Raw genomic sequence first — 14,521 nt, forward strand, 5'->3', positions numbered from 1 at the left:
AAAAAAAAAACCATCTGTTCATGCCTGTGCTGTATGAGCAAGCGATTTCTTAGTTGAGCTGTCATACACGCATTTAGGTTTTTGATATGAATTAATAGAGCACAAATTCTCAGAAAACATTGGTCATACTTTTGCCGACTGGTTCACCTTGCCTATCTCCCAATTTTGTGCGCTCTCACTGCTTCACGAGGTTTCTTCCCGGGAAAGACGATAAGTCCACTGTGCAGGTTAGCAAGAACTCCCATGACCTTTGCCCCGGATCCGCCCGACAACTGCGACCACATCTGCTCGCTGTCTCTTCTCTATGCACAAACCACCGTCTCACTCTCTTGTTTCGTACAAACGAAACTGCAGCACTGCAGTGGCGCTAAATACAATTAACTTAGATATGATGCCACATAGCCTGTACGGTTCTCTGCGTCGCTAACTACGAAACGCGCATGACTAACTGTTCCCTTGACTCCTCATACGAGAACGGTACTCCGAATGGTCTCGAAAACAAGCGCCGGTGTTTAGCGCAGGTGGCGTCATCAAACACATAGCGCTTTCATGCCTGCTAAACATACAGATGCCCTCGAACATTAATCAAAAGCATTAGAATAACAAACAGTAAAACGGCATGGCAAATCATTAGACATTAGCTCGGTCAAAATGGGAGTGTTGCAGACGGGTTGTTCGGTCTAAATGAGGAGTTGCCCTTAAGTGGGGGGCGGGGTAGATGCGCAAGGACAACAGGTGGTGGCGCGTATGTACACGAGCCGATTCATGTGCATGCCGAGGTTACGTGCTTTATGCCGAATGCGAAATGCTGTTTAATCGATGCCCTTTGCAATCGTGCTAGTCCGCACAGGCTCCGCTTTGAAGAGGACATTAGTTCAATAGCATTAGTCTGATAGGAGATTAGTCTGAAAAGAGGGAATCCGGTGAGGCAGTTGTGAGCAAAGCTCGCATGGCCAGATGCGTCGAAAACCCACAACATCCACATTCTCGTTTGAAGGCGTGTCTCAGGAAAGCTATTTGAAGTGTTCAGAACGAAATCCCAGCGAAAAAAAAAAAGTCCTGTCCATAATCACGACGTGCGGTGACGACCACGCTGTACCGCTCCTGGGCCGGACCGGATTACATTAAGAGTGTATTGCACTGGGGTTGTGCTGAGGAGGGCGTCGAAGGGGGCAATGGCGGGGGCATTTATGAGGAGGAAAGGAAAGGGGGTTCCGTTCTGCGGCTTTGCCCTCTCGCCAGAGGTGGTGGCAAAAGGAGAAAGAAGGACGGAGGAAGCGGCCCTATATTAGTCCGCGCCCTTCGTTCGGGTTTACCGAAACCGTTTAGCCGAGCACCTGAAGCGGATCGCCCGCCCGATTGACGACACCTTTGCGCCACTTGTTGGACGCCGCCACGCACTTCTGACTTAGTCGGAGTTCGACGTCGTGCGGGTCGCACAGCTCGCACCCAGAGACATCCGCTTGAAGGGTGAGTGTGCCGAACGAGTTCTCCAGACAGCTTCCTTTCACGCAGTCGTTGTTTTGAGAGAACGTGTCAGTGCAAGTGGGAAAAAAAAGAGCAAAAATTTAAATTGTTTCGTTTGTTGCCAACGGCGTTGCTATTTCTGTTTTTAAAAACTGAAATGTGTGTTTTTACACGTTCGAGTATATAGCGTGAAATAATTGTTATGGCTTGAATTAAATAAGGTTCTTCTTTTTTATAGTGACAGGTTCGGAAAAGGAATGGGAGCCGCATGCATACAAAAGCACGATGTCCTAAATGGAAAGTGGGTTTTTGTCTGTGCTCGTAACAATCGAGGTCATGATCAAAGCCTGTGATTAATCAAGATACATGCGTCAATGATTCTTGAAAAAATTAGCACACTATCACATGCATAATTTCAGTAGGAAGTGCTTCGTTTTTCATTCATGTGCGCATTTCACGACACCTGGACAAAAAGAAAAAAAGAGATATTGGGGCATTCGTTACATGTCTTCACTCAACTTGTTTGGCTGTCGACACTTTGTTTCGTTTTGAAATGCTAATTCCTTAAACTTACATCGTGGTGAGTGGGTGGTTGCTATGTTCAAGCGAAGCCTCAGAAACCCGGAGTTTCGGTCTCTGTAGAATGTCATCAGACGTTAGCAGCGGATGTCGAATCCGAACATGCCACGTTAAATTATTCGCTAAATAACTCTATTTCTAAGTTTATAAATTGTTAAGTGCATGGTGTGAAGAGCCTAAAGTTAGCGCCTGAAAACAGCAAAAGTGGACTGAACGGTGGGCGAGTTGGTAATACATAACTAGAAAAAACTGCGTTAAAAGGAGACAAGAACACAGAGGGCACATGCACACGCGCAGCACTTCTCCCACCGATTGCAAAAAGGTGGGAAGCAGATTTGGTGTCAACGTTGTTTTTTCGTGCAGGAATAAGTTGGACTGAGTCTTCGCAGCGGTGAATAGGAAAATTGAACGCAAAGAAAAATAAAGCCGAGTGAATGTGAGGTTAATCACCGGGAAACGTTAGTCGAATGTGGAGAGAATGCGGTATACCGCATCCCGTTGTGATGTGGTAAGTCCTATATCGAAAAAACCGAAAGGTGTCTGTTGTTGTGATGTGGTAAGTCCTATATCGAAAAAACCGAGAGGTGTATGAATAACCGTCTTATGGAGCACAGGACGTCACTGAAGGCCCACCCTTCGTCGAATCTGTGCCTACATTGCTGAGATTGCAAGTGCCACCATTCACTTCGAGAATGAAAGAAGTTGTTCCGGCACACAGATATATGACAGCGAGAGAAGTTACTGAGGCTTTTTTTTTTATTCACAAGTATATGTGGCGACACCTGTGTCGCGAGGTCTTCTATTACTTTGCACAAACTAGAGATAGATTAGCCAACTGCCAACATGTAATTTTTTACGTTATCTTAAAAAAAACTGTGCTTGTGTCTTGTGTGTTCTTGCCTCTTTTTCGCGCAGTTTTTGCGTTTATGAAAAAAGTAAGTTCCATAGCGCATGTCGCCACATTAGAAAACACACTATGAATGTTTAAGGTGCGAACTACTAATTCAACAGTGCTACATGTCGCATAAGGGACTAATAAATTGTCAGTTTTTTCAACAATTTAATGAGCAGCTATCTTTTGTCGTGGTACATTAGAGCTAATTGTCAAACACTGCTACACGCATTCAACTTTTTTTCACATGTAGAACATAAATGAAGTAATGTAACACTTCCCAGCCTATTACACGGAGCAGTGTTTGTCTGGACATAACGGAGTCTAAACGATTATTGAATAATTGCGTGTATTGACGCAGGACCCAGACATGGCGAAGGAGCGCGCCATACAAGAGTCTATAGGCACCAACACATTTCTTTAGTACTGATTTAAATAGATTTAGTTCACCTAGAAAAGAACATTTTTCATAAAAGTGAGTGGCCTCTTTTTTCATGTAGACTCGTGCGAAGGCTGAAACAATGAAAGAATGCCCGAATTTCAAGCTGATACTTCAAATTAGGAAAAAAGAAGACTTCGTCCTTTGCACGATATCACTGCAAGGAGTTAAAGAATTGCCCTGACGATCTATCTTTTCTTTGTCTGCACAACCGTTGAGAGTACACGAGCACAGTTGGAGAATGGCCAGGTTTTTGCCAAATGAGGTCCTTTTTTTCCATCGCCTTGTTGGTTTTCACAAATACAGCGATAACAAGTGCTTTGTTGTTCGCTTCCGTTATGTGCCGAATGGAGAAATCCCCCCCCCCCCCTTTTTTTTTTCTTGCGCTTGTGCGCCAGTTTCGCTGACCGACCACTGGAGGGTCCTAATGATTTATCAGCACCTTGAACGAGAGCGCCCAACCAGAAAGCTCTTAACTCGAACAAAGCTAAGTACGCAAAATGGGCGTACGCTTTAGAGACGTTAATGACTTGTCGTCGTCCGGAGTGAGTAATGGCAGCTTTTCAGTGGGTTCCCCTTAGCGAGAATGATCACAGCTTCATTTCAGCGCACTCGTGATGATGATTCTTGAGCTTTGTTTTTCGGGTTATGTGATCCATGCTATGACAATGCGAGAAAAGTTGCTTAGCAGTTCTCGTAGAAATAAGTCGTCGGTGGGACCGTTATTGTTTAGAAACGGATAGCTGGGACGTTAACGTGAGAGATTTGAAAGCTATGCAGGCTAAATGACTAAAGGCCTCCAGGGATGTATCGATAGCTTTTTGCGCCGCACCACTTGCTGGTTCTCGAGTTTGTCGAAATCGCATGGCAGGTGAAAGATTACACTATGCGTAAATAGATAGTACTGTCTTCGTGACATTACAGCAGAACGTGCCATTTTTTTTAAACCTACGAGCTCATGGCGAACTGCTGATCATTCTTCGGTTAGATACGAAGTGATGTTAAATTTGTGCAGCAAGGTAAAAACACTCATGAATGATGAGGCAGGGTATGTATTAACAAGCTCCATGAGCATGTGGAGCTAACTCTCTTCTGAAAGTGTGTACTTACCTACATACAGTTTTAAACACGCCTAACACTTTGGCTCCTAACGAGCTTTACTTAAAGTCGGGAGTGTTCCCGCTGTCGAATAATGCGTTTCTTACTGTCCATGTATCTTGCCTTGTTTCACGCAGGCTCGGGGAAACACGCGATTCCAGCAGCAGTATGGAGTGGCAAGCGTTGCTGGTTCTATGCGCAGCGCACCTATTGAGCGCGCACGCCGGTAAGCCTTGTCGTGTCCCTTGCGAAATTTCACTTCTGAGAACAGCGGTAGCGAAGCTTCCGCCGTCCATCTATATCAGGCGGTAATTTACCTGTCCGGTCTTGTGCTCGCCGGCGTGTTTTTTTTTTTTAAGTGAAGGTTTCCCGAGAACGCGAGGCTCGTCCGTTTTCGAAACCCCGTAGCGATTTTTGTACCAAATAATACACATGGTGTAAGCACCCTCTGTCACCCAACTGATGACACGAGAGTATCGTTGCTTTGCAACACTTCATAACTATCGAACAGGCTGTAGAGAAAATATTCGTTAGCTTGGAACAAGAATTGTCGTTAACCTTCTCTTTTAAAAACAACCGAAGTAAAGTGAACAGAGGTGTTGTTCGCGAAGCTAAGAGAAAAAAAAGTGGCATGGTATTCAAAAATGTTGAACATGAGAAATCACAGGCTTATGAAGAGGCCTATGAGGAAGCCTATGAGGAGGCCACCCTACGCAAGAGAAATATTTGTGAATGCAGTCTAGAAAAACTTTGGCCCAGTTGAATATGGTCGTTGAGCGGAAACAAACAAGTGTCATAAAAATGCAAAAAAAATACAAAATACTCTTTGCATACAGCGTTGATGCGTTGCTCACCATTACACCGACTGTAACTGCATGCGGACCTTCATGGTGCATAACAATCTCATCCCGCTAATCGGACCAATGCACTATATACGACTGAATGATATTGATGCTGCCTGAATAAAGACGTTTTTGTTCGGGTCTGTTCTTTTTCCTTCCATCTTTCTTGGGATGAAGATAGGGACGAGGACAGGAAACCCGTGGTGTGTTACTACTACGGCGAGGCCATGTCGCGGCCTAGTCCGATGAACTACCGCGTATCGGACATACCGGGACACCTGTGCAACTACGTCACCCTTGCCTTCGTCACCATGAACTCCGAGACTTTCGAGATCGAGTCCAGTATGTCGGCCTACCTCAACAACACTGGTACGTCAGCTCGGGCGATTTTTTCAGCGCATTGGGGGTCGTGAAGGGAAAGTGTCAGACTGTAAAGAATTAAAAAGAATGGGCCGTTAACCACTGTCGCAATTTAGCTACCTTAAGTATAGGACTGGCAACTAGGTGAGCTAGTGTGGATTCGTATTCTGAAACAGCGCCCCGAAATGAGATGCAACTACTGACACAAAAACACATGAACTCAAGCACTGATGCTTGAGTTCATGCGTTCTTCAGTAATTTTGCCCTGTTTTGCGGTTCTGTTTCACATATTGGAATAACATTAACAACCAGTTTCAGTATTTAGGGCTACCGCGACGCCATGCTATATACTCTGAGCATGAAGTATATGACTGTTTTGTACACAATCAAGGAGTATGAGAACACTCAAAAGTGGAGGTACAAGTTGGAACGTAGTGGTTCATGTGAAAAACAGTGCTCCCGTACGTGTGTAGAACATTATGCGGCTGTGTAGCTTGAGCTACGCTGTAATGGAGTACGTGCGATAGCACTGCTGGATGTGTACGATGGTATGCTTAAATCATTTAGCTGTTATTGGAGATCTTTGTTATTTTTTTAGCTGTTTAAGTGAATATGGCAGCCTTGTATCTTATTCCGAGTAAAAAATAAGATCACTTTGAATCGTAAATGGTATGCAGAGCTAACTTTTTCGACAAACTTACATCGTCGAAAAAGCGCCATATTGTCACCTGTTTCGAGCTACAGGCAGCCATGGTTTAGCATGCCCTTTGTTTAAAAAATTTAGGTAGTAGAAAGCGGGCACGCCTTGCATCCTCTGAGCACGTTCGTATATTCGAATAGAGCAAACTTCTGTGGACCACTACTGGAAACCATGCGTCTTCAATACTGAAAAAAAAAACAAAAGCGAAAAACAAACATTTTATACTAAGTTAACTTGGAAGAACTCGTGAGCGTGTCCGATGCTCTCTTCACTTTTCGCTCGCAGGTTTGTACGAGGAGTTCACATCTATCAAGAAGAAGTACTCGCACATAAAAACGCTCGTGTCTGTTGGAGGATGGGAGTACGGTCACAGCATGTTCTCTCAAATGGTCAGCCGCTCAGTGAACAGGTGAGTTACGTTGAGTGAGAGCCACTCGAGAGCCAAGTCATTTACAACAGCTGGAAACTCCGTGCGCAGCCCTGAGGAGCTTTACAACTTTTCGTCGCACATACGGCAGAGTCGAGCCCGCCTATTAATGGAACACTGGCTACGGTTGGCTCGGCTGCTGACTCGAAGGTCGTGGGTTCGATGGCGGTCGCATTTGGAGGAAGGCGAAATGCTACAGAGGACCGTGTACTGTGTGACGTCACTGCGCGTTAAAGAATGCCAGCTGGTCAAACTTTCTGATAGCGCACGAATACGTCGTCTCTCATAATGCTAACACTCGCTCACTAGACAGGTTCACTGAGACAATGGAAGAAGCTTTACTAACACGGAACGGTTGAGTTAAGTTACTACCTGATTTATTCTTCAGCAAAAGTATTTTTACGTGTGGTCTTCTTTTGTGTTACTCCTTTTTTTCTAGTGGAATGATGTTTATATTGTATAACTTATGTTTGCATTTGTGAATTTTTAGCGCATTGTTGTACAACTTAGTGTAATTTCTTCACTGTTCTTTATGTTATCTGCTGTAACCCCCCTCCCCTTTTCCTGCCTCTATTTCGTTTGAGATTGGCAGCATTTCTAAACAAAATAAAGAAATAGTCATATGGTGGTTTTGGGACGCAAAACCATATATTATTATTATTATTATTACCACAAAGTCAATACTGATTACGCCTAAGGTGGAAGCATGGCGATTCTACAGCCTCCATTTTCCTGCGGAGTGCGCCTCAGTGTTTCCAGGCACAGCGAAGAGGTGTGAGGGAATTTTGATTGATTTAAAAGCTTGCGGACTGAGGAAGTGTTTTGATGCAGGGAGGATGTCGCAATATCGTCATTTTCGCAACGCCGATAATGTAGTGCTGCTGACGGTCGTGGAATTTGTCCGTTCATCCTCGCTGTGCCCCTTCACAGACGGAGGTTCGTGAAGAGCGCCGTGCGTTGGATGCGTCGTTATGGCTTCGACGGTCTCGACATATCCTGGCAGTATCCAGGTACCATGGTGCGAGGAGGCAGCCACGCCGACAAGGAGAACTTCGTTCTCGTCATGAAGGTATGTGCGAGCTAAACATACAAGAACACTTTTCGTCGTATTGTTTGGGACTGCGTAAGCAATTACGCATGTGCCCGTTTTCGTGGAATCAATGGTCTTGCTGAAGCTATCCGCTCATGTGCATGTTCGTTTTACGCTTTCACTATATATTAAAATACAGGAAAACAATACACTGGAGTAGCGAAATTCGGGTGTGGAATAACGCGAGTCAGTTGTTTCGGAATATAGATGGGGGGCTTAGACGTTCTCTAGGATTTATCAGGGTCTGAAGATTGCATTAGCAAATAGAAAAGAAAGCCGGAAAGCAAGAAAGCAAGATAAGAGGGTGTAGTAAAGTTAGAAGGACGCTCAGAAGATTGAAAATTCGGTTGGCTGCCACGCTACCATTGTGCGCGATTAGTTCGATAATTTAGAATTACGTTTTGTTAAAACATTTAGTTGTACACATCTTGGTTACGTTGGCAGAGAGAGAGAAAGAGAGAGAGAGAACCGTGTTTACTGAGTATAAAGATCAATTGCAGGAGTCTTCCTTATTTATGGGAATGGCTAAGCCGCCTTAGCTGCGTTTGCCCTTTCGACCAGGACAATTTGGTCCGGAAGGCGGTATCCGAGTTGAACTGCAGCGTCTCCTACTGCTCCGAGGAGTTGGGGGTAGGGGAGTAGAAAAAGTGGGCCCGGAATGTCTTTCTACTTCATGGTCATGTGCTGGAGTGTTCCTGGGTGTTGGAAGTTTTGGCATTTTTTGGCAAATTGGGTTGGTTGTAGGAAATGTAGGCTCATTGGGTTTCGCATAGTAGTAGTAGTAGTAGTAGTAGTAGTAGTAGTAGTACTTTTATTTACAGTAAGCCGGATACAGAGCTCACTGCAGGGGCAAAGGGCTAAAGGCGAACAGCCTGACAAAGGCCCTTGTCCCTCCGCAGTCCGTGACAGTGCAAAGCTTAGACATCAGCACTGACAAACAATATACATATTCAATACATTGGTTTCAAGCAACCTGCAATTGTACACACAAAATTCAAACATAAATAGCATAAGAAGTTTACATAACACATAGATGTTTACATAGGATGTGTGTGGCCTGCATTCATTGTCGAAGTATATAGACGAGTACCGTTACATTTGTGCTTTTCTACAAATGGCGCAGTGTATAACGTTTGATACCCTTGTTTTTGAAGGAACTCAAGTCTGAATTCGAAAAGTATGACTTCATGCTTTCAACGACCATTCCCATTGATCCAATGCTCCTGAAGACAGGTTTCAATGTTGCAGCTTTGTCAAGGTAAGCGGGTGCGAATTGTTGGTGATCTTATATTTGTGGGTATGTAAAAGTAATATGTGCGGGAGGTTTATGAAATGATGATCCGCAAAGGTATATCAAACGCTAGCATTCTTTTCTTCGATTCCAAGAGGAAAGGTTCTATAATATCGAGAGCTGATCGTAGAATGTCATTGACTGCGAACTTTGCAAGTTGGAAGTCCACAATATTTTTAAACGGAAAGTTTAAGCCTCGAAAATGCGCAATTTTATACCCTCCATCACTAAGCATGATATATGTAACCATATGTGTATGACTGGCATTCAAGATCAATCTATAAAACGCCATGACATTAAAATGAAGATTTGAGCAACAAAGTGCTCCTCATCGTATCAATTGACAATCTCCAAAACGTCGTGGCATTAAGTTTGACGTCTGTACAGCAAAATGCTTCTCGCTGTCTCAGTTTGTTGGTCTAACACCTTAAAGGTTAACAATATAATAACTGAACTATGACGGAAAAAGCAGAAGCGAAACGAGACGACTGTGACTACCTTGACTTTCGTGAAGCCACTCTGAGCGAAGTTGTCGCACGCTTTGCCTTATTAGAAATTATAGACATCCGGATGGGTGGTGGCTACGAGTCTTCCGTCTTCATTCGATTTCTTCGTTTTTTTTTCACGAAGAGAGTCTTGATTCTGGCCGTTTCTGGGTCGTAAAAGAGATATATGTTTGTTAAACCTTGTTCGAGCTAGGCAGTATTCTAACCCGATGGCTTCCTGATTCTTTCGTAGGTACGTCGACTGGTTCAACGTGTTCACACACGATCTACGCGGCACGTGGACAGGCTACACGGATGTACACAGCCCGCTCAGAAGGCGCTGTTTCGACAGGGGACAATACGCAGCTCTCAACGTGGTATGTATTTACCGAACAAGTCGTGTCATTCCTGGTCTCTGGGAACCTCGTTGCTGTCTAGAACTTTCCTGATGTCTAGACTGTTGTAACGGAAACCGTTATGCAGGCGCGCATTTCGAAGGGTCTGTCACGAAGAGCCACCGTGGTGCACTCTCAATGGCAGTTAAAGCCAAGACACCACCAATAATTGTGTGGTACGCCAATTGCCTCAGGTATAACAATGCGCTATCATTTGATTATTTCGTAAAAAAATGATACGTATGTACGACTACGCAGGGGCCCATGTATATATGGATAGGTTTAGCAAAGCGTTTACGTTTTCTTCTGGTGAGAGCTCTGTATTTGCCCGCAAAAACGGAGCTGGAACGATAGTGCACATGCGCAGAACGATATTGAGTGCCACGGTACATAATACCAGGGTGCTCCTGGAAAGTAACGGAAGGACCACGGTGAAAACCTGTGCAGCTGCCTTCGCCGAGTCGGAACGCTACATCACGTGTGGAACGGAATGTTAGGGACGCCCTGAAAAAGCTGCCTAATGATATTTTAAATGTTTCGTTCCTGTTTTCTTCGTCTCTGCAGGAGGATGGTCTGAACAGGCTCGTCAAGTTGGGCGCACCCAAGAAGAAACTGATGCTGGGCATCCCCTTCTACGGACGCAGCTACACCCTACTCGACCCGCAAAGACACGCACTCGCTGCGCCTACGCGCCGAGACGTACCCGCCGTACCGGGACCGTACGTCATGTCGGACGAGATACTGGCCTACTACGAGGTAAGAGCACGTACACCTGCTGCCACGAAACGAGCCTTGTACATGAGGTATATTGTAAAGTGTCGCAGCTGAGACAAGGAAGGAGAGAAGAGGCACAATGTGAAATGCAGAGCGTGTGTTTGGGCATGTTGATGCTCTGTATTAGAACTTATAACGAACGGAATGAACAAGACACAGGGATGCGGCGTGCTGTGTTCGTGTCGAGCCTCGGTGTCTGGTTCCGTCTGTTTGATATAGATACCCACGGTAGTTTATTCACAGTGAAACTTAAAAACATACACACGAAAGGAAAAGAGAAGCTTTACGACGTAGGCTTTCCCCGTCTCTCGCCGCGTAATACGGCTCTAAGTTTGCCATGACCATGAGGATAGCGGCTGGAAACGTCAGAAGAGGCACAATAATGGTGTTAAATGCGACGACACCTATATGCATATTCCTGGCCCCTACTTGTTAGCCCACAGGAACCCAGAATAAGATCGCAAATCAAATGAACCAGGGAAAAAAACTAGATAGATTAACAAAGTAAAACAACGAATCAGACCACGCAAAACTTGACAAATCAAACAATCAAAGATCTGCCGCTACATTCTCCCCAAATCCACAATTCTTGTGGCAAGATACCTTAAGATACTGTGCCACACTGCAACAAGTCGAAGGTGCCATGCCGCTTAGTATATGCATGTAGCCACAGTTATCGGTTTCATCTGCACACAGTCATACCGCGAGTGTGTCCACAAATCGACACGGTACTTAATATTGATGTGTGAAAGTGCTTTCCATGTTAACCAAGGTTCTTCTCTTCTTGGAGCCCGCCTACCGACGACAGAACGAACTCAATTCCTTACGCATTTTCTCGCAGAAGAGCAACACTGTCGTTGGTATAAAGGCATTGTAATCGCGCAGGTTTGCATGGATATAACAATGCTCTCCTGGAGGCGGGAGTACGACCAGGTTGGCCAGTGTCCTTACGCCTACCGCGGAGACCAGTGGGTTGGATACGAGGACGAGGAGAGTATCTCTGCGAAGGTACGTGCGCACGCTTAGTTGATCCAGCATTTCGAAAAAAAAAAAAACACTTGCAGGCGACGCTTGATTTATGCGCCTGTTAGTGGCGCTCGCATGTCGGCGTTCGTCTTCCCTTAGACAAGATTTGTGGTTCGCGCGCTGCCCGAGCGGATCTCTGAGGCCACGTAGAAAGAAGCGTGTGGTTCAGTTATTTTCCGCACGGTGTCGTGAAAGTCTCGGCTGCTAACTGTCTTTCAGTGATTTCAATCATTAAAATTTTGTCATTTATCACGACAGTTAATAGGCACTTGTCTTAAATAAAGCTACGCTTCAGTTTCATATATGACCGATATAACTCTTGATTTGAACCAGAGCGATTGTTTTATATTTCGCAGAATATTATGAATGAATATTCCTTATACCGGAAGTGAGTGATCAATGGGATTGGCTTGAAAAATAAGCAACACTGTCTGTTCCTCGGTGCTCGTGCCAGTAATAAGGTGAACCATGGCCTCCAAGATTGCGGGCGCGTGGCGTGGTTCCTGCCACGCGCCCGCAATTTCGGAGGCCACGGGTGGACATTAAATATAAGTCATGCATTTTTTTTTATTCTAAAAGAGCCAAATGCACTTAAATGATACTGGGAAGAAATGACTTTTTTTTTGTACTGACAGTATGGTCGGGCCTGCTCAAACAGCTTTTTGCCAGTATGTTGCACTCCCCTAAATACCACAAATGTATTTTGTGGCTAAATTATACACAGTGCAATATTGTCAGTTTTGAGGAGTAACGTTTATATTTGGCTCATACAGATTAAAACATTCTCATTTGGGCATGAATTATCTCACAAAATAAATGTAAAACACTTTCAATGTATCACATAGCAATATTCTGCATTATAATTAATATTTCTTGTGCATGCCATGTTGCCGTGCTTCGTCTCATGGCCATAATGGTTATTACTCAACTTGAAGAGCGAGTGGTCCTTCCTAGCAAAAAGCGCACCATTCTGGACCATCGTCAGTGTTTTCTTGTTCTTAGCATTCCTAAAATGCCTTGAAAAGTGTTCTAGTTCGTTTTATGCCATTTTGATTCGGACCACTTTTTATTTAGTGACTTGATTGGTGCCCAATATCTTCATTTATTATGTATTTTATTTCAAATATACCTTGTTGGAGCGACAGGAGGACATAACTCTGTAGCGCTGAACGTGAAAATAATCACTAATAGGCAATAATAAGTAGAAAAGTCAGCCTCTTACTCCTTGTAATCGGGTTTTGTCATTGAACATGATGTCCTTCAGTAAGTACCACCTCGCCCCACAAAAACCTGATTGTGGCACGTAAACAAGATAACAAAGCAACTAGGACACAAATGAAATATTTTGGGTGAGACCATCTTGGTTGTTTTTGGTATCGATTGTTGGCGCAGTTCTGGTTTAATGAATGTGGCTCAGTTTGATCGAAACCGTTGGAGTACTTCGCTCTTTTTTTTATTAGAAACTGCCCTTTTGAGTTCATCTTACAATAAATAATGGCCGCATTTTGATTAGAACTGTTCTACAAATCGAAGATACTCAGGCGTGCTTTACACTCGCGTGAAATTTTGCCTAGTTTTGGTTTCTGCATTTGGTTCTTTTTGAAGAAGGAAAAAAAACAGCTTCAAATGTGCATGCAGCCTTGTTGTCTCGGATACTGATGTTGTGACTCAACACGCACAGCCACAGTGACGCATGCACGTCGACTCAGTGGTCTCTAATTACATCCGGTCTCGCAACAGCGTGCTTGTGGTCATGAACTGTTTCTATGAACATAAGCCATACCTAGTTACGTGTGTTTGGGGACGTAGCACAAAACCTTTAATCAGTCGCACTTATAGAATATGATATGTCGTATCTATTTACTATAAAAGTGCCACAAGAAAGTATTTTCTACAACAGGTGAAACAAAGTACCAAACTTATAAACATGTGCTGTGTGCACTTGAATAGTTCTTTTTAGCTATGGTTCAGCGATGTCTTAACATGGCTCCTTGCAGGTGGACTTTGTGCTGGAACAGGACTACGGTGGTGTGATGGTGTTCAACATTGACATGGACGACTTCAACGGCGTGTGTGGAGTCAAGAATCCGCTGCTTAATTCCGTGTGCCGGAAGTTCAACGAAGGACGCTTGATCGACCCTCGCATAGGTTAACGTGAAAGACAGGCGCCTGCTTGCGACACTCCAATCTTCGTGACTGTGTGACGACTCGGCTTTATCCGGCGACGCGCTCAGTATACACGTCAAAGTCCGCACAAACCTTGTCGGACGAGAAACGGTGGTTCGCATATGCCCTGTGATTCTTTAATATAAGACCAGCTGTTGTCATCTGTGTCGCGCTGGTCACGAGGAACTCAGAGGAGCAACATCGCACCGAAGCTTTTTCAACTTCTCTCTGTGAACGCCCATGCCGTGCAGCTGGACGAACCGAGCAACGGTGTTACATGGACAGGTTCACAGCACCGCATCAACCAAAAGTGAAGTTGTGTACATAAGGCACGTGTACATATCGGTCGTGAAACAAGTCACGTTTATTCATTTGCGAGCACTACGAGACCTCTTGTTATTCGTCATTCATCACCGACAATAAATCGTCTTCGACTTGTGAAATGCGTCCTTGTTACTCCAAATGGCTCTGGGTTAAATAAAAAAAGAAA

At 44.5% G+C, this 14,521-nt stretch overlaps 1 protein-coding gene across 1 annotated transcript; it reads left to right on the forward strand.

The window, feature by feature from the left end:
* Positions 1 to 1,331: 1,331 nt before the first annotated feature.
* Positions 1,332 to 14,474, forward strand: LOC142806501 (endochitinase-like). Its single transcript, XM_075891272.1, has 10 exons — positions 1,332 to 1,470; positions 4,613 to 4,701; positions 5,495 to 5,686; positions 6,663 to 6,786; positions 7,735 to 7,873; positions 9,049 to 9,152; positions 9,924 to 10,047; positions 10,630 to 10,821; positions 11,725 to 11,847; positions 13,863 to 14,474. Exons 2-10 carry the CDS (start codon positions 4,644 to 4,646, stop codon positions 14,016 to 14,018), a joined length of 1,212 nt encoding a protein of 403 aa, XP_075747387.1. The 5' UTR covers positions 1,332 to 1,470; positions 4,613 to 4,643; the 3' UTR covers positions 14,019 to 14,474.
* The last annotated feature ends 47 nt before the right edge of the window (positions 14,475 to 14,521 follow it).

Source organism: Rhipicephalus microplus, chromosome 1, assembly GCF_043290135.1.
Source record: "Rhipicephalus microplus isolate Deutch F79 chromosome 1, USDA_Rmic, whole genome shotgun sequence".
NCBI classification, from domain to species: Eukaryota; Metazoa; Arthropoda; class Arachnida; order Ixodida; family Ixodidae; genus Rhipicephalus; species Rhipicephalus microplus.